The sequence below is a fragment of the Schistocerca gregaria genome, chromosome 2 (genome assembly GCF_023897955.1).
Source record: "Schistocerca gregaria isolate iqSchGreg1 chromosome 2, iqSchGreg1.2, whole genome shotgun sequence".
Taxonomy (NCBI): domain Eukaryota; kingdom Metazoa; phylum Arthropoda; class Insecta; order Orthoptera; family Acrididae; genus Schistocerca; species Schistocerca gregaria.
The window spans coordinates 391,442,694-391,465,251 of NC_064921.1; the positions used below are offsets into that span (position 1 = coordinate 391,442,694).

At 48.2% G+C, this 22,558-nt stretch overlaps 1 protein-coding gene across 5 annotated transcripts in view; it reads left to right on the forward strand.

The window, feature by feature from the left end:
• The window catches only part of LOC126321537 (sodium/hydrogen exchanger 9B2-like), a 438,606-nt gene that overhangs the window by 384,995 nt on the left and 31,053 nt on the right, over positions 1-22,558 (forward strand). For all 5 annotated transcript variants that reach the window (XM_049994193.1, XM_049994196.1, XM_049994192.1 and 2 more), the window contains 2 exons: positions 1,634-1,816; positions 19,974-20,149. In XM_049994193.1, coding sequence (XP_049850150.1) covers positions 1,634-1,816; positions 19,974-20,149 — 359 coding nt within the window. The remainder of the gene's footprint in view (positions 1-1,633; positions 1,817-19,973; positions 20,150-22,558) is intronic.

Consider the following 22,558-nt stretch of genomic DNA (forward strand, 5'->3'; position numbering starts at 1 on the left):
AATTGCTACACCAAGAAGAAATGCAGATGATAAACGGGTATTCATTGGACAAATATATTATACTATAACTGACATGTGGTTACATTTTCACGCAATTGGGGTGTATAGATCCTAGTAAATCATTACCCAGAACAACCACCTCTGCCCGTAATAACGGCTTTGATACGCCTGGGCATTGAGTCAAACAGAGCTTGGATGGCGTGTACAGGTACAGCTGCCCATACAGCTTCAACACGATACCACAGTTCATCAAGAGTAGTGACTGGTGTATTGTGACGAGCCAGTTGCTCGAACACCATTGATCAGACATTTTCAATTGGTGGTAGATCTGGAGAATGTGCTGGCCACATCAGCAGTCTAACATGTTCTGTATCCAGAAATGCCCGTACAGGACCTGCAACATGCGGTCGTGGGGTTTCGCAGGGATCGAATGAAGAGTAAAGCGACGGGTCGTAACACATCTCAAATGTAACTTCCACTATTCAAAGTGCCGTCAATGCGAATAAGAGGTGACCGAGACGTGTAACCAATTGCACCCCATACCATCATCCCAGGTGATACGCCAGTATGCTGATGATGAATACACGCTTCCAATGTGTGTTCACCGCGATGTTGCCAAACACGGATGCGACCATCATGATGCTGTAAATAGAACCTGGATTAAACCGAAAAATGACGTTTTTGCATTCGTGCACCCAGGTTCGTCAATGAGTACACCATCATAGGCGCTCCTGTCTGGCTGCAGCGTCAAGGGTAACCGCGCCATGGTCTCCGAGCTGATAGTCCATGCTGCTGCAAACGTCGTCGAACTGTTCGTGCAGATGGTTGTTGTCTTCCAAACGTCCCCATCTGTTGACTCAGGGATCGAGACGTGACTGGACGATCCGTTACAGCCATGTGGAAAGATGCCTGTCATCTCGACTGCTAGTGATAAGAGGCCGTTGGGTTCCACAAAGGCATTCCGTTTTACCCTCCTCAACCGATTCCATATTCTGCTAACAGTCATTGGATCTCGACCAACGCGAGCAGCAACGTCGCGATACGATAAACCGCAATCGCGATAGGCTACAATCCGACCTTTATCAAAGTCGGAAACGTGATGGTACGCATTTCTCCTCCTTACACGAGGCATCACAACAACGTTTCACCAGGCAACGCCGGTCAACTGCTGTTTGTGTGTGAGAAATCGGTTGGAAACTTTCTTCATTTCAGCACGCTGTAGGTGTCGCCACTGGCGCCAACCTTGTGTGAATGCTCTGAAAAGCTAATCATTTGCATATAACAGCACCTTCCTCCTGTCGGTTAAATTTCGCGTCTGTAGCACGTGGTGTAGCAATTTTAATGGGCAGTGGTGTAATGAGAATCAACAATTTGGAAAATCGTCCTTGACTATGTTTAGATCTGTGTCTTACAAACATGTCAGCCTCTACGATTTTGACCTCTACAACTCTCTCCAGTACCATGCAAGTTATTCCCTCACGTGTCAATACAGGTCCAATAATGCTAGCCCGTCTCTAATTACAGTTTTATACATATTCGCTTGCTCACCGATTCTGCAGACAACCTCACTCGTTACCTGACTTGTGATTTCTCACCTGACAAGCCACTGGTAACGGAAACGTCGTGCCTGCAGACGCATCGCGCTGGTGATCATCCTGATCCGAGCCGGCCTCGACCTGGACCCGGGCGCCCTGCGGCGGCTGGCGGTGCACGTGCTCAAGCTGGGGCTGGTGCCGTGGCTGGCGGAGTGCGCCGTCATCACCGTCATGGCGCACTTCCTGCTCGGCATGCCCTGGATCTGGGGCTTCCTGCTGGGGTGAGCAGCCGTACTCTCACTTCCGTCAACTTTCAAAGGATATGCATGACTGTGTCAAGGTGAAAAGGTCAACGTCGCGCGTTCTGGCCTCCTACAGGCCAATCGGGCCTGACCAATCTACATCTACATCCGTACTCCCCAAGCCACCTGACGGGGTGTGGCGGAGGGTACCCTGAGTACCTCTATCGGTTCTTCCTTCTATTCTAGTCTCGTACTGTTTGTGGAAAGAAAGATGTTAGTATGCCTCTGTGTGGCTCTAATCTCTCTCATTTTATCCTCGTGGTCTCTTCGCGAGATATACGTAGGATGGAGCAATATACTGCTTGACTCCTCGGTGAAGGTATGTTCTCGAAACTTCAACAAAGCCCGTAACGTGCTACTGAGCGTCTCTCCTGCAGTATCTTCCACTGGAGTTTATCTATCATCTCCGTAACGCTCTCGCGATTACTAAATGATCATGTAACGAAGCGCGCTGCTCTCCGTTGGATCTTCTCTATCTCTTCTATCAACCCTATCTGGTACACAGCTGAGCAGTATTCAAGCAGTGCGCGAACAAGCGTACTGTAACCTACTTCCTTTGTTTTCGGATTGCATTTCCTTAGGATTCTTCCAATGAATCTGTCAGGCATCTGCTTTACCGACGATCAACTTTATATGATCATTCCATTTTAAATCACTCTTAATGCGTACTCCCAGATAATTTATGGAATTAACTGATTGCAGGTGCTGACCTGTTATTTTGTAGCTAAATGATAAGGGATCTGTCTTTCTATGTATTCGCAGCATATTACACTTGTGTAATTGAGATTGAGTTGCCATTCTCTGCACCATGCGTCAATTCGCTGCAGATCCTCCTGAATTTCAGTATAATTTTCCATTGTTACAACCTCTCGATACACCACAGTATCATCTGCAAATTGCCTCAGTGAACTTCCGATGTCATCCACCAGGTCATTTATGTATATTGTGAATAGCAACTGTCCTATGACACTCCTCTGCGGCACATCTGAAATCACTCTTACTTCGGAAGACTTCTCTCCATTGAGAATGAAATGCTGTGTTCTGTTATATAGGAATTCTTCAATCCAATCACACAATTGGTCTGATAGTCTATATGCTCTTACTTTGTTCATTAAACGACTGTGGGGAACTGTATCGAACGCCTTGCGAAAGTCAAGAAACACGGCATCTACCTGGGAACCCGTGTCTATGGCCCTCTGAGTCTCGTGGATCCAATGGTGTCATTGGGTGCGATATGGAGGTCTTATGGCCAGCACACCGCTTTCCCGGTCGTCGTTGGGTTCTTGATCTTGGAACAGTTATAAATCCGTTGAGTAGCTCCTCAGATGGCCTCACGAAGCTGAGTGTATCGCGTACCTGTCCTCCCACCTGTCAGTACCGGGAATCTAACGTGGTTCCCCTGCAATGTAGTCAGCCCACTGACTTCTCAGCTACAGAGACGGTCACACAGCACTGTGTACCAGGCCAGAATTTCTTATCAAACTATTCAGGCACAATTAACGGACCGCCTCACCACTACAAACTGCCGTTGAGCGGGTGTGGTCAAATATAAGAGGGCAACCTGCAGTTTCTTAAAAGGGAACCTCCCCATCGTAGCCCCCTCAGATTTAGTTATAAGTTGGCACAGTGGATAGGCCTAGAAAAACTGATCACAGATCAATCGAGATAACGGGAAGAAGTTGTGTGGAACTATGAAAAAAATAAGCAAAATATGCAAACTGAGTAGTCCATGCGCAAGATAAGCAACATCACAGCAGATGGTGAGCTCAGAAGCGCTTTGGTCCCGTGGATATCGTGAGCAACTGCGAGACTGGAGGTCTTTGGTTTAAGTCTTCCCTTGAGTGAAAAATTTTTCTTTCTTTATTTTCTTAGTTATGATCTGTCCGTTCGTTCATTGACGTCTCTGTTCACTGTAATACGTTTAGTGTCTGTGTTCTTGCGACCGCACCGCAAAACCGTGCGATTAGTAGACGAAAGGACGTGCCTCTCCAATGGGAACCAAAAACATTTGATCGCAAGGTCGTAGGTCAACCGATTCCTCCACGGGAAAACCTGTCTGATGTATTCTATTCGACACTGGTGACGGCATGTGCGCCACATGACAGGAATATGTTGTCGATCCGCCTAACTTGTACACTAGGGTAATGGGTAAAAAGATTCTTCTACCTTGCCCGATTTAGGTTTTCTTGTGGATGTGGTAATCACTCCCAAAAAAGTGATGAAGACATAAGAGTTTGCCACATAAACTGCAACAAATGAATGCAACAGTTTCACAGTCGCACAATTTCCCCTGTGTTCTTCACAACATATATGTTTTAACGTTTTCAAATTTTTCCTTGCGTAGACCGTCAAATCCTGCACATGTCCAAGCAAATCTGAACATGTCCTCGAATTTTGGAGAGCGAAGTTGATTATGTGCGAGTGCCTGAACTTTGATAATTGTCTGAAAATAAAATAATTAGTCTTTTCAGTAGAGGGAAGACTTGAACCAAGGACCTCTCGTACCACAGTTGCTCACGCTAACCACGGGACCTCGGCGCTCCTAAGCTCACAATTTCCTGTTATATTGCATATCTTGCTCACGGACTACTCAGTTTGTATATTTTATTTTTTTCGTAGTTCCACACAACTACTTCCTGTTTTCTCGATTGATGTGTGCTCAGTTTTTTAATGCCTATCCACTGTGCCAACTTATTAAATCTGAGGGGTGTACGATGGGAGGTTCCCTCCCTTGTTAGTACCCGCATTTATGTTCAAGCATGCATTTTTCGCATTGTTACCGCATTACCCGTGTATCCTTTCAAACCACTTAACACTAAAAACTCTTAGGTTTCCTGCCGAGTGAGTTTGCCGACATAGCGCTTGGCTTCGAAGAGTGTCACTCCCAGTATTATCTGCCCAAGAAAGACGAGATCATTTAACAAAGCCTTCACACGTGGTCTCTATGCGATAGTTGTCTAGGAACGTCTTGTAGACGTTCCTTTCGTTTTTGTATTACTGAGACACACAGTCGCTTCAAGTGGAATGGAGTGTAATGAAATGCGCGCATCCCTCGCGCGTGTTTGGCGGGCATCTAGCCGCTGCCCACGTATGTCCATCAGCAAGTGGGAAGTTGCGACACTGCATGCTCCGGCTGTCTCTGGCTACACAGATCGCTGCCACGTTATGAAACACAGGGATCTGCGTATTTCTGCAACGCGCTTTTAGTTAGACAATAGTATTACTTCTTGGATTCTGTATGCCCGTTGCAGCAGTGTCATTCCGAAAGTTTGCAGATAAATCACTTTAACGTAGGTATACGCAGCGGCAGTATATTTAGGGTGCGTGTCGTATTGTTAAAAACGAGAACTGCTGTTTCGGCCGTATTTTGTAGAGGTACTCTTCAGAACTATGTATTGCTGTTACGATTGCCACTATGTAATATAAGTATCTGGAAATCTGTTAGCTAATGAGGTATGTCCACCTTTCGCCATCGTAATGGCTTGAACTCGGCTAGTGGCGCTCAGACAAGATATTGATTGTCTGTGGAGAAATGGCAGCCAGTTCTTCCTCAAGAGCCGAAACTAGAGAAGGTAATGGTGTTGGACTCTCGGGTCTGGAGCGAAGTCTACATCTACATCTACATTTATACTCCGCAAGCCACCCAACGGTGTGTGGCAACTGTTCCAGTTGCGTATGGTTCGCGGGAAGGAGGACTGCCGGAAAGCCTCCGTGCGCGTTCGAATCTCTCTAATTTTACATTCGTGATCTCCTCGAGAGGTATAAGTAGGGGGAAGCAATATATTCGATACCTCATTCAGAAACGCATCCTCTCGAAACGTGGACAGCAAGCTACACCGCGATGCAGAGCGCCTCTCTTGCAGAGTCTGCCACTTGAGTTCGCTAAACATCTCCGTTAACGCTATCATGGTTATCAAATAACCCTGTGACGAAACCCGCCGCTCTTCTTTGGATCTTCTCTATCTCCTCCGTCAACCCGATCTGGTACGGATCCCACACTGATGAGCAATACTAAAGTACATCTACATCTACATCCGTACTCCGCAAGCCACCTGACGGTGTGTGGCGGAGGGTACCCTGAGTACCTCTATCAGTTCTCCCTTCTATTCCAGTCTCGTATTGTACGTGGAAAAAAGGATTGTCGGTATGCTTCTGTGTGGGCTCTAATCTCTCTGATTTTATCCTCATGGTCTCTTCGCGAGATATACGTAGGAGGGAGCAATATACTGCTTGACTCTTCGGTGAAGGTATGTTCTCGAAACTTCAACAAAAGCCCGTACCGAGCTACTGAGCGTCTCTCCTGCAGAGTCTTCCACTGGAGTTTATCTATCATCTCCGTAACGCTTTCGCAATTACTAAATGATCCTGTAAAGAAGCGCGCTGCTCTCCGTTGGATCTTCTCTATCTCTTCTATCAACCCTACCTGGTGCGGATCCCACACTGCTGAGCTGTATTCAAGCATTGGGCGAACAAGCGTACTGTAACCTACTTCCTTTGTTGTCGGATTGCATTTCCTTAGGATTCTTCCAATGAATCTGTCTGGCATCTGCTTTACCGACGATCAACTTTATATGATCATTCCATTTTAAATCACTCCTAATGCGTACTCCCAGATAATTTATGGAATTAACTGCTTCCAGTTGCTGACCTGCTATTTTGTAGCTAAATGATAAGGGACCTATCTTTCTATGTATTCGCATCACATTACACTTCGCTACATTGAGATTCAATTGCCATTCCGTGCACCATGCGTCAATTCGCTGCAGATCCTCCTGCATTTCAGTACAATTTTCCATTGTTGCAACTTCTCGATACACCACAGCATCATCTGCAAAAAGCCTCAGTGAACTTCCGATGTCATCCACCAGGTCATTTATGTATATTGTGAATAGCAACGGTCCTATGACACTCCCCTGCGGCACACCTGAAATCACTCTTACTTCGGAAGACTTCTCTCCATTGAGAATGACGTGCTGCGTTCTGTTATCTAGGAACTCCTCAATCCAATCACACAATTGGTCTGATAGTCCGTATGCTCTTACTTTGTTCATTAAACGACTATGGGGAACTGTGTCAAACGCCTTGCGGAAGTCAAGAAACACGGCATCTACCTGTGAACCCGTGTCTAAGGCCCTCTGAGTCTCGTGGACGAATAGCGCGAGCTGGGTTTCACACGATCGTCTTTTTCGAAACCCATGCTGATTCCTACAGAGTAGATTTCTAGTCTCCAGAAAAGACATTATACTCGAACATAATACGTGTTCCAAAATTCTACAACTGATCGACGTTAGAGATATAGGTCTATAGTTCTGCACATCTGTTCGACGTCCCTTCTTGAGAACGGGGATGACCTGTGCCCTTTTCCAATCCTTTGGAACGCTTCGCTCTTCTAGAGACCTACGGTACACCGCTGCAAGAAGGGGGGCAAGTTCCTTCGCGTACTCTGTGTAAAATCGAACTGGTATCCCATCAGGACCAGCGGCCTTTCCTCTTTTGAGCGATTTTAATTGTTTCTCTATCCCTCTGTCGTCTACTTCGATATCTACCATTTTGTCAACTGTGCGACAATCTAGAGAAGGAAGCACAGTGCAGTCTTCCTCTGTGAAACAGCTTTGGAAGAAGACATTTAGTAATTCGGCCTTTAGTCTGTCATCCTCTGTTTCAGTACCATTTTGGTCACAGAGTGTCTGGACATTTTGTTTTGATCCACCTACCGCTTTGACATAGGACCAAAATTTCTTAGGATTTTCTGCCAAGTCAGTACATAGAACGTTACTTTCGAATTCATTGAAAGCCTCTCGCATAGCCCTCCTCACACTACATTTCGCTTCGCGTAATTTTTGTTTGTCTGCAAGGCTTTGGCTATGTTTATGTTTGCTGTGAAGTTCCCTTTGCTTCCGCAGCAGTTTTCTAACTCGGTTGTTGTACCACGGTGGCTCTTTTCCATCTCTTACGATCTTGCTTGGCACGTACTCATCTAACGCATATTGTACCATGGTTTTGAACTTTGTCCACTGATCCTCAACACTATCTGCACTTGAGACAAAACTTTTGTGTTGAGCCGTCAGGTACTCTGTAATCTGCTTTTTGTCACTTTTGCTAAACAGAAAAATCTTCCTACCTTTTTTAATATTTCTATTTACGGCTGAAATCATCGACGCAGTAACCGCTTTATGATCGCTGATTCCCTGTTCTGCATTAACTGTTTCAAATAGTTCGGGTCTGTTTGTCACCAGAAGGTCTAATATATTATCGCCACGAGTCGGTTTTCTGTTTAACTGCTCAAGGTAGTTTTCAGATAAAGCACTTAAAAATATTTCACTGGATTCTTTGTCCCTGCCACCCGTTATGAACGTTTGAGTCTCCCAGTCTATATCCGGCAAATTAAAATCTCCACCCAGAACTATAACATGGTGGGGAAATCTACTCTAAATATTTTCCAAATTATTCTTCAGGTGCTGAGCCACAACAGCTGCTGAGCCCGGGGGCCTATAGAGACATCCAATTACCATGTCTGAGCCTGCTTTAACCGTGACCTTCACCCAAATCATTTCACAATTCGAATCTCCGTCAATTTCCTTCGATACTATTGCACTTCTTATCGCTATAAACACGCCTCCCCCTTCACTGTCCAGCCTATCTGCGGTATACATTCCAATCAGAGTTTAGGATTTCATTACTGTTTACGTCTGGTTTCAGCCAACTTTCTGTTCCTAGTACTATATGGGCGTTGTGACCGTTTATTAATGAGAGCAGTTCTGGGACCTTTCTATAGACGCTTCTGCAGTTTACTATTAGCACATTAACCGTGGAACGAGTGTTTTGTAAGCCACCTCCTTTGATGATGGTCTACATATACGAGGTACGTTCAATAAGTAACGTAACAAATGCCTTTTTTCTTTTTTAAGCACGTCAGTATTATTCAGGATTCAAATACACCATATTATTTCTCCGGCCGGTGTGGCCGAGCGGTTCTAGGCGCTCCAGTCTGGAACAGCGCGACCGCTACGGTCGCAAGTTCGAATCCTGCCTTGGGCATGGATGTGTGTGATGTCCTTAGGTTAGTTAGCTTTAAGTAGTTGTAAGTTCTAGGGGACTGATGACCTCAGATGTTAAGTCCCGTAGTGGTCGGAGCCATTTGAACCCCATATTATTCTCCACTTTCTGGGCTGCAAAACCCTGTTTTTGAACACAATCCTCGTTTAATGTGACGGCCTTACATCACCTTCCTGGGAGGGCCTGTACATCCGAATGGTACTACTTTACTCGCCGACATCGGAGCCAACGTCTTCCTGAATGAATAACCTCCCCATCATCCTCGTACTGCTTCCTACAGAGCGCATCCTTCATTGGACCAGACAGATGGAAGTAGGGAGGGGGCAAGATCCGGCTGTACGGGTGACGAAGAGTTGTCCAATGAATTTTTGTGGGTTCCAGTCGTTGCGCAGATTTGTGTGAGGCCCTGCAATGTATCGGAAATAAAGTTCGTTTGCACGTTTGTCTCGACGAACATAAGTGGTTCCTTTGATTTCTTGCGGATAGTTGAGTCGGCCGGCACGTGGGAGATCGGACAGGTTTGCGCCACCTTGTTGCCAAGATGACAGACGCCTCGCCTAATGACGCATCGAGCCTTTTTTTCACTGACATTGGGTCTCCGTAGACATTCTGTAAGCACCTGTGAACATCTGTGAAATTCAATGACAGCTCGCAGTTTTGAAGGCTACGTATAGCACCGCCACCTATCGGAACTACACGGAACCTTAGATGCTGAAGCGGGAATATTCCGCGATGTTCAACAACAAATTCCGCCTGTTTTTAACCGAAATTGCCCAAGAAAAGTGTTACATTCCTTATTGAACGCCTTTCGTAACTCATCCCAAAGGTGTTCCGCTGGGTTCAGATTCGGACTTCCGACAGGGCAGATCGCTTGAGGAATGTTGCTCACAGATGCGTTATGACAGGCTGCAGTGTCATGCTGATACAGTGAGTCATCGTCTCCGAACTCTTCCTCTGCTGTACACTATATTCAATGCTGTAAAATTTGTTCACAAACTTCTGCATTTAGCGTTTTCCTGACTGCAATAAAGGGACCACATCCTAACCACGACACACATTCCCATGCCGTAATACCACCTCTGTACTTCTCTGTTAGCACTGGACATTGTGGCAGGCAACGTTCTCGAGGCCTTCACCAAACCCAAACTCTCCCTTCGGATGTTACAGGTTATAGCGTGATCCATCACTCACCTCACTTTGCCCCCCTGTGGGTTCGGGGGTAAGAATAGGCCCACGGTATTCCTGCCTGTCGTAAGAGGCGACTAAAAGGAGTCTCAAACGTTTTGGCCTTGTGAGATGGTCCCCTAACGGGTTTGACCTCCATCCTTCTAAATTTTCCGAAGAGCGAGCCGATTGGGGAAGGGCGCCTTACAAGGAGCGATGTGTCCATCAAGCATTACCATCTCTAGCCAGGTTTGTCGTCATCGCTTAGCAGTCCCGCTCACCTACCATCTCTTGGGCGTGGATTTGTTCTTGGGCGCGGTTTCTTGCAGTCTGCTATGCTGTGTCGCTTTATGCGCCAATGACGATATTGGACTACATCACCTGAAATCCAGTACGGTAGCCAGTCCGTTGTGGTGGGGCCGCCATGTACCCTGTTGGTTGTAGCCCCCTGACTACACAGGGATCGCTCTGCTGATGCCAGCGCCGTTAACTCCCCACGTATGCCAAGGAGTAGATGCCTATCTCCTTGGGGCATTGGGACTCCCGGCAATGGCCATCCTGCCAGGTGGTCGTTGCTGAGGCTGGGTGGCGCCCGTGGGGAGGGCCCTTGGTCGGAGTAGGTGGCATCAGGGCGGATGACCCGCAATGAAGCGTGGTACATCAACTCTTGCTGGTGGCCAGCCGCCAGCAGTCTCTAAGCGTTCCAGGGCTCAATACAACGCAACTACATATGACCCCAAATCGTTCCCCTCCCTGGCTACACCATGGGAGGAACGAAAGACTAAGGATGCCAGCGAACCATACTCGCCCCGCTACCTGGTGTGTACGAGAGCTGATGGTGAATCCTTTACATCCATGAAGCCTCAGTTCTTCGTCGAGCACTTAGAGGACAAGTTCGGGGAGGTGGAGGGCTTGTCCAAAATGCGCTCGGGCTCGGTTTTGATCAAATCGGCGTCCTCCGCCCAGTCCCGCCGGTTACTCGATTGTAACAAGCTGGGGGATGTTCCGGTTACAATCACGCCCCATAAGAGTCTTAATATGGTCCAGGGCATAATATTCCATCGGGACCTTCTATTGCAGTCCGATGACGAGCTTCGCGCCAATTTAGAGCGGCGAGGTGTTCACTTCGTCCGGCGCGTACATCGTGGTCCAAGGGATAAGCAGGTTGCCACCGGTGCCTTCATCTTGGCCTTCGAGGGTGATACTTTACCTGAGAAGGTCAAGGTGATGGTCTATCGTTGTGACGTCAAGCCCTATATCCCTCCCCCGATGCGGTGCTTTAAGTGCTGGAAGTTCGGGCATATGTCTTCCTGCTGTACTTCCAGCCTCACATGTCGAGATTGTGGACGCCCATCACATCCCAATACTCCATGTGCTCCGCCTCCCATCTGTGTAAACTGCGGAGAGCACCACTCACCTTGCTCGCCGGACTGCAGGATCTACCAGAAAGAGCGCAAAATCATGGAGTATAAGACCCTGGACCGCCTGACATACACTGAGGCCAGGCAGAAGTTCGAACGCCTCCACCCTGTTCGAATGACTGCCTCTTACGCCGCGGCTACTACTGTTATGGCCCCATTAGCTCTCCCTCAGACTGCCACCTCTCAGAGCCGGAATGCTACACCTGCCCCCTTGATGGTGGGGGGCACTTCACTCCCTGCTGCTCCTGCACTACCTGCCTCAGGAGCAGCAACCCCCCAACCATCGGGGACATCAGTCCCCACTTCTAAGCTGGGGAAGCCTCAAACATCCCCTGCTCGAATAGCACGGAAAGGGTCCCTTGGGTCCCTTCCTTTCCAGGTTTCCACCTCTGGGAAGGGTGACGTCAGCCAATGGAAGAAAAGCAGACCAGCGGCTGATCGCAGGGCTTCCCGCTCCTCCTCCGTCCCGGAGACTGACTCGCTGGAGCCCTCCCAGCCAATGAAACCCAAGGACCAGAGAGACAAGACGAAGAAGAAGACCTCTAAGGCCAAGGACCACGCGGTGGCATCCACCCCACTGCTCCCTACAGGCTCTGCGTCCGGGGATAAGGTGGAGATCCGGGCGTCCGCTGAGGACCTGGATCTCGCCGGACCCTCAGACGCCATGGAAGCAGATTGTACTGGTCCTCCATCGGTGGCAGCAGGTGACCCAGTGGCGTAATCTGCCTCCTCGGCCCCTTCACGCCTTTTTCGGACATGGACAAAGCAATACTCCAGTGGAACTGCAGCGCCTTTTTCCACCACCTTGCTGAGCTTCGCCAACTCATCAGCAGTCACCCTCTCCTCTGCATTGCCCTACAGGAAACTTGGTTTCCGGCAATGCGGACTCCTGCCCTACGTGGGTATCGGGGTTATTACAAGAACCGGGCAGCTTATGAGAGGGTATCTGGTGGAGTCTGCGTCTACATCCTTAACTCTGTCTACAGCGAATGTGTACCTCTTCACACACCTTTAGAGGCTGTCGCTGTAAGGATGTGGACGCCTCAGCCTATTACTGTCTGCAGTTTGTATCTTCCGCCAGATGGTGATGTCTCGCGTCATGTGTTGGCTGCATTGATAGCACAACTGCCTCCTCCTTTTGTGTTACTGGGCGACTTTAACGCCCATAACCCCCTGTGGGGTAGCGCCGCGATTACTGGCCGGGGTAGAGATGTCGAGACTCTTCTCTCGCAGCTTGACCTCTGCCTCTTAAACACGGGAGAGCCGACACATTTCAGCGTCGTCCATGGCACATTTTCGGCCATCGGACTTTCACCATCCATCCACTGGAGTGTCCATGACGACTTATGTGGTAGTGACCATTTCCCCATCTTTCTGTCACTACCACAGCGTCACTCTTCTGAACGCCCCTCCAGATGGGCTCTGAATAAGGCTGATTGGGGCTTGTTCTCCTCTCTCGCCACTATCGCACCTCCTTCCCCTGACACCATTGATGCGGTGGTTCAGTCGGTCACCACCGGCATCGTTTCTGCGGCGGCATCTGCGATTCCCTGTTCATCCGGGTCCCCTCGGAGGAGGACTGTGCCTTGGTGGGCGCCCGAGATCGCAGAGGCGATTAGAGATCGCCGGCGGGCTCTTCAACGCCATAAGCGGCACCCGTCCTTGGAGAACCTCATCGTTTTTAAACAGCTCCGTGCCCGTGCCCGACGCCTTATTCGCCAACGGAAGCAGGAGTGCTGGGAACGGTATGTTTCCACCATTGGCGTCCGTACCTCTGCATCGCAGGTTTGGGCTAAGATTAGGCGACTCCATGGCTATCGGCCGCCTGTCTCTGTCCCTGGGCTTTCGCTGAATGGAGTGGTGTGTACTGACTCCGACACGATTGCGGACCGGTTAGCAGCGCATTTTGCTCAGTGTTCCGCATCTACGAATTACCCACTGGCCTTCCGCTCCCGGAAAGAGCGGTTGGAAAGTTGGAGGCTTTTCTTTCACACGCGCCACGCGGAGTTGTACAATGCTCCTTTCAGCGACTGGGAATTCCAGAGTGCACTATCTGCTTGCCCTGATACGGCTCCTGGGCCAGACCGCATCCACAGCCAGATGCTGAAACACCTCTCTGTGAATTGCCAGCGACGCCTCCTAGATGTTTTCAACCGCATGTGGGTTGAGGGTGTGTTCCCGTCTCAATGGCGAGAAAGCATCGTCCTCCCGTGTTGAAACCTGGCAAGAACCCGCTGGAGGTGGACAGCTACCGCCCCATAAGCCTCACCAACGTTCTTTGCAAGTTGCTAGAACGTATGGTGAGCTGGAGGTTGAGTTGGCTCCTCGAGTCTCGAGGCCTTCTGGCTCCGTCTCAGGGTGGGTTCCGTAAAGGCCGCTCTGCCGTCGATAATCTGGTCTCCCTAGAGTCTGCCGTCCGTACAGCCTTTGCACGCCGCCAACATCTGGTTGCCGTCTTCTTCGACATGCGGAAGGCGTACGATACGACTTGGCGATATCACATCCTGGCCACACTTCATGGATGGGGTCTTAGGGGCCCGCTCCCGATTTTTATTCAGAATTTTCTGTCGTCTCGTTCCTTCCGCGTGCAAGTTGCTGCGTCCCATAGTTCCTCCCGGGTCCAGGAGAACGGGGTCCCACAGGGGTCTGTCCTCAGTGTCTCCCTGTTTTTAATTGCGATCAATGGGCTCGCTGAGGCGGTGGGATCGTCCGTCGCAGCTTCGTTGTATGCAGACGACTTCTGCCTCTACTACAGCTCCGCTGGCATTGCAGTTGCTGAGCGCCAGCTGCAGGGCGCTATCCGCAAGGCGCAGTCGTGGGCTGTAGCGCACGGCTTCCAGTTTTCGGCCGCTAAGACCTGCGTTATGCATTTCTGCCGGCGTCGCACGGTTCACCCTGAGCCACGCCTTTACCTTGACGGTGAACCTCTTGCTGTGGTAGAGACGCATCGCTTCTTGGGACTGGTATTTGATGCCCGGTTGACTTGGCTGCCTCATATTAGGCAGCTTAAACAAACATGCTGGCGGCATTTAAACGCTCTCCGTTGCCTTAGCCACACCGGATGGGGTGCCGATCGGTCCACCCTTCTCCGGCTGTATCAAGCGCTGATCCAGTCCCGCCTTGATTATGGGTGTGTGGCTTATGGTTCGGCGTCGCCATCAGCGTTGCAATTGCTGGATCCCATCCATCACTGCGGGATCCGACTCGCCACAGGAGCATTTCGGACAAGTCCTGTTGACAGCTTACTTGTGGAGGCTGGTGTTCCTCCATTGCGGATCCGGCGCGACCGACTTCTGGCCGCTTATGCTGCCCACGTTTGTAGCTTGCCAGGGCATCCCAACTACCGTCTCCTGTTCCCGCACTCGATCGTCCATCTTCCAGACAGGCGGCCCCGGTCAGGGTGTACGATCGCGGTTCGCATCCGGGCTCTACTGTGTGGGATTGAGTTTTTTCCTCTCCCGCCTGTTTTCCGGGCCAATCTCCGTCTGCCCCCTTGGTGTGTGCGCCGACCATGCATTCGGCTGGATTTGGCACAGGGTCCGAAAGACTCGGTCCCTCCTCCGGCCCTCCGCCGCCGCTTTGTTGCTCTCCTTGCCGAGTTTCCCGGATCTGCCGTGACCTATACCGACGGTTCGATGGTCTCTGGTCGCACTGGTTACGCTCTTACTCTAGAGGATCATTGTGAGCAACGGTCGCTGGCACCCGGGAACAGTGTATACACTGCCGAGTTGGTTGCCATCTATCGCGCCCTAGAGTATATCCGCTCCCGCTCAGGTGAGTCCTTTGTCATCTGTAGTGACTCCCTGAGTGGTTTACGAGCTCTTGACCAGTGCTTTCCTCGTTCCCGTCTGGTGATGGCCATCCACGAGTCGCTCCATGCTCTTGCCCGTTGCGGCCGCTCCGTGGTCTTTGTTTGGACCCCAGGTCATGTCGGCATCCCGGGCAATGAGCGGGTTGACACGCTGGCTAAACAGGCAGTGAGTTCACCGGTTCTGGAACTCGGCCTTATGGAGTGTGATCTCCTGTCGCTTTTGCGCCAGAAAGTGCTTGGTGCCTGGGGTGACGAGTGGCGCACCCTGCCCACGCCCAACAAACTTCGGGCGGTGAAGGAGACGACCCGTGTGTGGCGCTCCTCCATGCGGGCCTCTCGGAAGGAGTCTGTCGTCCTCTGCCGGCTGCGCGTTGGCCACACGTGGCTGACGCACGGCCATTTGTTGCGCCGGGAGGACCCACCGCTATGTCGCTGCGGGGCAGCTCTGACGGTGGTCCACATTTTGGTGGACTGCCCGCTTTTAACAGGACTCAGGCAGACGTTTGCGCTGCCTGATACCCTCCCTGCCCTTTTATGTGATGACGTTGCTATGGCGGACCTCGTGTTGAGTTTTATTCGGGCAGGGGGTTTTTATCGTATGATTTGAGTGTTTGTCCTTTTATTTCCTGTATTGACTTGGGCCTTTGGCCTGTGGTTTTAAACTGTGGGTTTTAATGTCATTTGGTGGTTGGCTTTTCCTTATTTTCATGGTCGGCCAACCACCTTCACACTCGGTGCGATTTTAGTTCCGTTTGTCTGGTCTTTGTCTGCCTTTCTTGTATTGTGTCGTCCCTTGTCTCAGTTCTCCGTTTTTAACGACTGACAGTTTTTATTTCGTGTGATTTTATCGTGGAACAAGGGACCGATGACCTTAGCAGTCTGGTCCCTTCAATCCCACACCCAACCAAGATCACCTCACTTTGGAGTCATCCACTGTCCGGTGGAGTCTCCCTTCACACCACTTAAAGTTCGCTCAGCATCGACTTCAGATTTGTGTCGCTGATGAGGAGTTGCTCGACCATTGTACCCCATTGTTTCAAACTTTCTTCACACTGACTTTCGGTAGCATTTTGGAATTCACGAGTGATCCTTCTGCTGGTTACATACGAATTAATACAACCACCCTCCGCAATGCACGACGATCCCTAGCCATTAGTAAGTGACGGACCACCTGATCTTTAGCTGTGTTTGTCCCTTCGCGTTTCCAGTTCAAAATCGCATCACCAGAAGTCGATTTTGATGACAGTAGAGGGGTTGAAATGTTCTGATGGATTTGGTAGTTAAATTACAGCCAGTGACTAATCAATGCTGGGAGTCACTGAGACCTTCTGACCACCCCCATTCTCCTGTTACTGCTTCTCTACTGACATTACCGTACTCTCCGTACCTTTTATACTAGCGGGTCGGCATCTCGTGACATCTAGTGGCCAATACAACATTACATAGGGGTGTGCGGATACTTTTGAGCTGATAGTGTATACTGACCTTCGTTTGTCACGTGACAGATGAAGACACTATTCTGAAACAGCACTGGACAGTGAAGTCAAGAAACCTGAGGAGGAATGGTTGTACAGAAGGCTATTTTGGCGAAACCGAGTGACCGATTAGCATTCGCATGTACGGTGTGAGAGACAGGGGAATATAGCAAATCAGCAACAGCTGAACGCCACCTGGATTGTAGGCGGCCGACCTGTCAGTTGTCCTCTAGAAGACCGTACGCTTGCTCGGCAAGCACGGATACAGGAGCGGAAAATAAGGCAGGCTATTCAGATAACCAAACATCCCAACAGCACGAACAGGTAGGATGGTTACAAACTGCCGATGGCTTGGTTGCTAGCTACCCCAGTCTAACAAGCCACGTGTGTTCGCCAGCCAGCAGTTCCTCAATATACGGATTCAGCTGCATCAACAATTGACCACTTCCGACGGGTTTCGATGTACCGCTGATAGAATAAGCTGATCCTGGGTGCAAGGTGTCAACTAGCTGTTGCCTGCCGATCAGCAGCTGGGGTAAGCAGGCAACTACCGTTCCACGGTCACCATTACTCTGGAATAACCAATGACAGGTCAGAATAGTGCTGTCAGTTTGTCAACTGCACGTGACAGCAGAAGTTTGGCAGTGAAGAACTGTATCGAATGCCCTTGGAAAGTCAAGGACCACAGTATCTACCTGGGCGCCTGTATCTACTGTTTTCTCATTACATATAACTTTTGTTGTCACGTGCTATCTACTACTTTGTTAGATACCACGTGACAACCAAAGTTATATATAATGAGAAATCAGTAGATACAGGCGCCTAGGTAGATACCGTGTTCCTTGACTTCCCAAGGGCATTCGATACAGTTCCTTATTGCTGTCTAATGAACAAAATACGAGCACATGGAATATTGGACCAGTCCCACTCACTTATTGTTTTGCATTGCACTGTCACAGGACAGGCCTACATTGATGTTTTAAGCACCTTCTTGCATCCCACTGTTGAAGAGCAACTCGATCGAGCACCTGTTCATAATTCACGGCCTGTGACGGAGTGGTTACAAGACAATAACATTCCTGTAATGGACTGGCGTGCACAGAGTCGTGACCTGAATCTTATAGAACACACTTGGGATGATTTGGAACGCAGATTTCGCACCAGGTCTCACCGACCGACATTGATACCTCTCCTCAGTGCAGCACTCCGTGAAAAATGGGCTACCATTGCCCAAGAAACCTTCCAGCACCTGATTGAACGTGTGCCTGGGAGAGTTGAAGCTGTCAGGGCTAAGGGTGAGCCAGCACAATACTGAATTCCAGCATTACTGATGGAGGGCGCCACGAACTTGTACGTCATTTTTAGCCATGTGTCCAGATACTTTTGGTCACACTATGAGAAGTGGTTTGACTACAGTTCTACTGATTCAAAACCTAATGTTATATTTCCGTAACTGTATTTTCTCAAATAACATTTAGCGCCCCAGTATTGATGACACTTCGACTAAAGAATTTCTTCCTGCTATTTCATCGAAAACTGAAATTTTTAAGACCTTGGCTGTGTACAAAATACAAGTTGGTTCCCGCAAAAAAGAAAACAGCGACCACCCACTGTTAATGTTATTTGCATAACCAAATAGCACCGTTGTTGATTTCGAGCAGACAGGTTCATTTTCAGACGGCTACTCACATTTATATTAAATTTTTGGTTGTTTATGTAAAGGACTGGGGAAAAAGCTAACAAGTTAACAGTGGCAGGTGGCTGTTTTCTTCTTTGCGGGAATCACCTTGTAAAAACTTTCTTATTCACACTTGGACAAACTTTCCCGGTAGGCCACTTACAACGCTGTTAATAAAGCATTTATTTTCTAATTCGTTGACGTCGGACCTAATCAGCTGAGGAGTGGAAACAGTAAATATTCCATATGGCAAAAATGACTTGTCAGAAGAATGAATAAATAAAAAAAATTCTCTGAGTAATATGGGACTTAACATCTGAGGTCATCAGTCCCCTAGAACTTAAAACTACTTAAACCTAACTAACCTAAGGACATCAGACACATCCATACCCGAGGCAGGATTTGAACCTGCGACCGTACCAGTCGCGCGGTTCCGGACTGAGCGCCTAGAAGCGCTAGACCACCGCGGCCGGCTAAGCTCTTTGACTAGGCCAGGGGTCTCCAAACATTTTAGTCCGCGGCCCACATTGACTCTTCCACGAAGTCATAAGGGCCAAAATCCACCTAGTGAGATTAAAGCACCCTAGCACTCCATGATCACCGTAATGTAAGGCTAAAGGAAAGATGAAATCTTAAAAATCTAACGTTGTGGGAAACTGAAACGAGCAACGATTTTTATTTAATTACATAATTTTTATTGGTGGACGCACCTGACCGAAATTCTGGCGTATTTTATTCTGGCGAATTTCATCGACAAAAAAGTATGTCACTGCACGTTCTGTATGTATTTTACGACGTAATCAAAAGAAAGTGGAACCTCGCTTAAGAAGCATCTTCCATAATGATTGATTACTAAGGCTAGTCGCCGAAGTGGCGTCCATTTGAAAGACTTGCGCCAGATTCGTGAGTAGAATAAAATGCTCGAATAAGCTTTTGGCTTGAACTTCTCATTTTTATTTTAAACTACATACAGAACATGAGTTTTTGTACCTCTCTTTGGTTTTTCCGTTTCTTTTCACAGCTTATTGTTGACCTCAATGGTTGAGCTACTTCTTCAGTTTTACCGACATGAGTAATGTAAACCTGCAGGTTGAAGGTAAGTAAGGGCAGGATTTGGGCAACTATATGTCTGATATGGCTGCATACCATACTTATCAAAATTACACAAACTGCTATTGTGCTAGTCTGTTTACTTTTTTTTTCACTATCGCACGGAGCATGATCTGTCTGTTTATTGTGGATAGCCACAAGTTTAACCATGACCTTCCGCTTTGTAAAGATAGAGCTCCGACAATGTCGCGGTGTATTGGTCGCGATAGGCCTCGAAACTCAATTGTTGCCAGTATAGGTACAACCACAAATATTTGGCGGGCCGGATACCGGAGATGACCGGCCAGCTAACGCGGGCCGTAGTTCGGAGGCCCCTGGCGCTAGGCGATTCGTCTTTGTTGCCCATTCAGAGCCGTAGCGACGTTGTAACACAAGTAGCGGATAGCGAGAGCGCAGTGTGGTGACGTCGGTGCTGTGGCAGGTCGGTGGTGGCGGCGGTGTCGCCGGCGGTGATCGTGCCCGGGCTGCTGCGGCTGCGCGCCAAGGGCTACGGCGTCAGCAAGGGCATCCCCACCGTCATCATCGCCATCTCCGGCATCGACGACGCCACCTCCGTCGCCGTCTTCGGCGTCGTCCAGAGCATCATGTTCTCCCAGAGTGAGTGCCCCTACAACTTACACGCTTGTCACTCTCACAAGGGAACCTCCCCATCGCACCCCCCTCAGATTTAGTTATAAATTGGCACAGTGGACAGGCCTTGAAAACTAAACACAGATCAATCGAGAAAACAGGAAGAAGTTGTGTGGGACTATGAAAAAAAGCAAAATAAACAAACCGAGTAGTCCATGCAATGGACAGGCAACATCAAGGATAGCGTAAGCTCAGGAGCGCCGTGGTCCCGTGGTTAGCGTGAGCAGCTGCCGAACGTGAGGTCCTTGGTTCAAGTCTTCCCTCGAGTGAAAAGCTTAATTTTTTATTTTCAGACAATTATTATCTGTCCGTCCGATGCGATCACTTTTTTGGGATTGATTATCACATCCAAGAGGAAACCTTAATAGGGCAAGGTAGAAGAATCTTTTTACCCATTCGCCAAGTGTAAAAGTTAGGTGGGTCGATAACATATTCCTCTCATGTGACACACATGCCGTCACCAGTGTCGAATAGAATACATCAGACGTATTTCCCTGTGGAGGAATCGGTTGACCTATGACCTTGCGGTTCCCATTGGAGAGGCACGTCCATTCGTCTACTAATCGCACGGTTTTGCGGTGCGGTCGCAAAAACACAGACACTAAACGTATTACAGTGAACAGAGACGTCAATGAACGAACGGACAGATAATAACTTTGCGAAAATAAAAAAAAGTAAACTTTTCACTCGAGGGAAGACTTGAACCAAGTACCTCTCATTCCGCAGCTGCTCACGCTAACCGCGGGACCACGGCGCTCCTGGGCTCACATTAGCCTTGATGTTGCTTATCGAGTGGGCTACTCAGTTTGTATATTTTGCTTTTTTTTCATAGTTCCACACAACTTCTTCCTGTTTTCTCGATTGATCTGTGTTCAGTTTTTCAAGGCCTAACCACTGTGCCAACTTATAACTAAATCTGAGGGTTGTGCAATGGGGAGGTTCCCTTGTCAGTACCGTAAACCGGGCATACTTTTACCGCCCTGGTTACTTTGACCACTCGGACACTAAAAGTTTTACAGCTCTCTGCTGTCTCTGTTAAGTGTTAAGTATACATAGTTTGGTGGTAAAGTTCCATCCGTATACACTCCATGATTCAGTGTAGTGCCGATTTTCCTCCGCAACAGTTTACGAACCTCTTGCGACTTATAATTGTATACGAAAATCTGTTAAAATCAGGTTGTGCAAAATTCATCCATATCATTTTACTGCAAAGCCATTGGTGTCTTCTACTGTATCACGCATGTTACTCGATTAATTCGCCAAACAAACCACTGATTAGTTTCTTCTTCAATTCCATATATCTACCAGTATGTTACGATTTCTGAGGTCGTGTGTATGATTTCACTGTTTTGAGACTACTTTGACCACTGGTCATTGTCATCCCAGGAGTACAGATACACGTAGTTTGGAACTAAGGAAAAAAAACATTATTCACAAGTATATATACGAAAACTCATGTAATTGTTAATGTGACTACAACTAACAAAAACAAATGTCAATCATATATTGCTCTAAACACAAGTTATTGTTGCTCAGGCAATGATTCAAGTATAGCACATAATGTCAAATCTCCGGAAACAAGAAACGAAGTTCGTTTGGTTACAAGAGCCAGATAATGCCTCGATAAATGAAGAACATATAATCTTGGTTCTAACGGCACCGGATGTTTTGAAACTAGGATTTAGGTTTAAAATGGATGAAACGGAAGTTGTTATGCTAAACATCCTAGTGCCTTTCATTGTACTTATACTTTTGATGATGGATCACAGAATTTATGTATCATACTAGGTTTTTTCTTTTATGGGGCTTAATGGAGCACTTAGGAAAACGTTAGATCAATTTATTTATTTCTGGGTGGTGAAAGTTTCATTGTATTTTTGAAATATTGACGACAAATAGAATGCTAATTGACAGTTGTGGTGGAAGTATAGGCCAGTTAATGTGTCCCAAAATTCATGCGAAATTTCACCACATGCAGTTTTTTCGATTACTTCATCTGCATTTAAGGAAATGTACTTCACTAACGGGAGTGTAATGCTTTCATACAAGTCCCTATGTTTACTACGATAAATATCACAGACTTTAAAAATTCATGACAGTCACATTTGAATCTGAAAATCGGTCAAAAGATGTCCGGTTGACGGTACTTTGCGCAGCAAACCGCGTTTCGTATTACACATGTGTAAAAATGCTGCTGTGTTGGAAAGGCTTGCTACAATGAAGTAGAGAAGCGCTCCATATTCCACCAGCCACCAGTGCTTCTATTGTCTCATCCTGTGCAGAATAGTAGAAATATTTTGCTCAGCTCGTCTCATACAAAAAAAAAATTATTCGTGCAGCCATAAAGGTTTCACTGTCGCTGTTAGATCCTCGTGC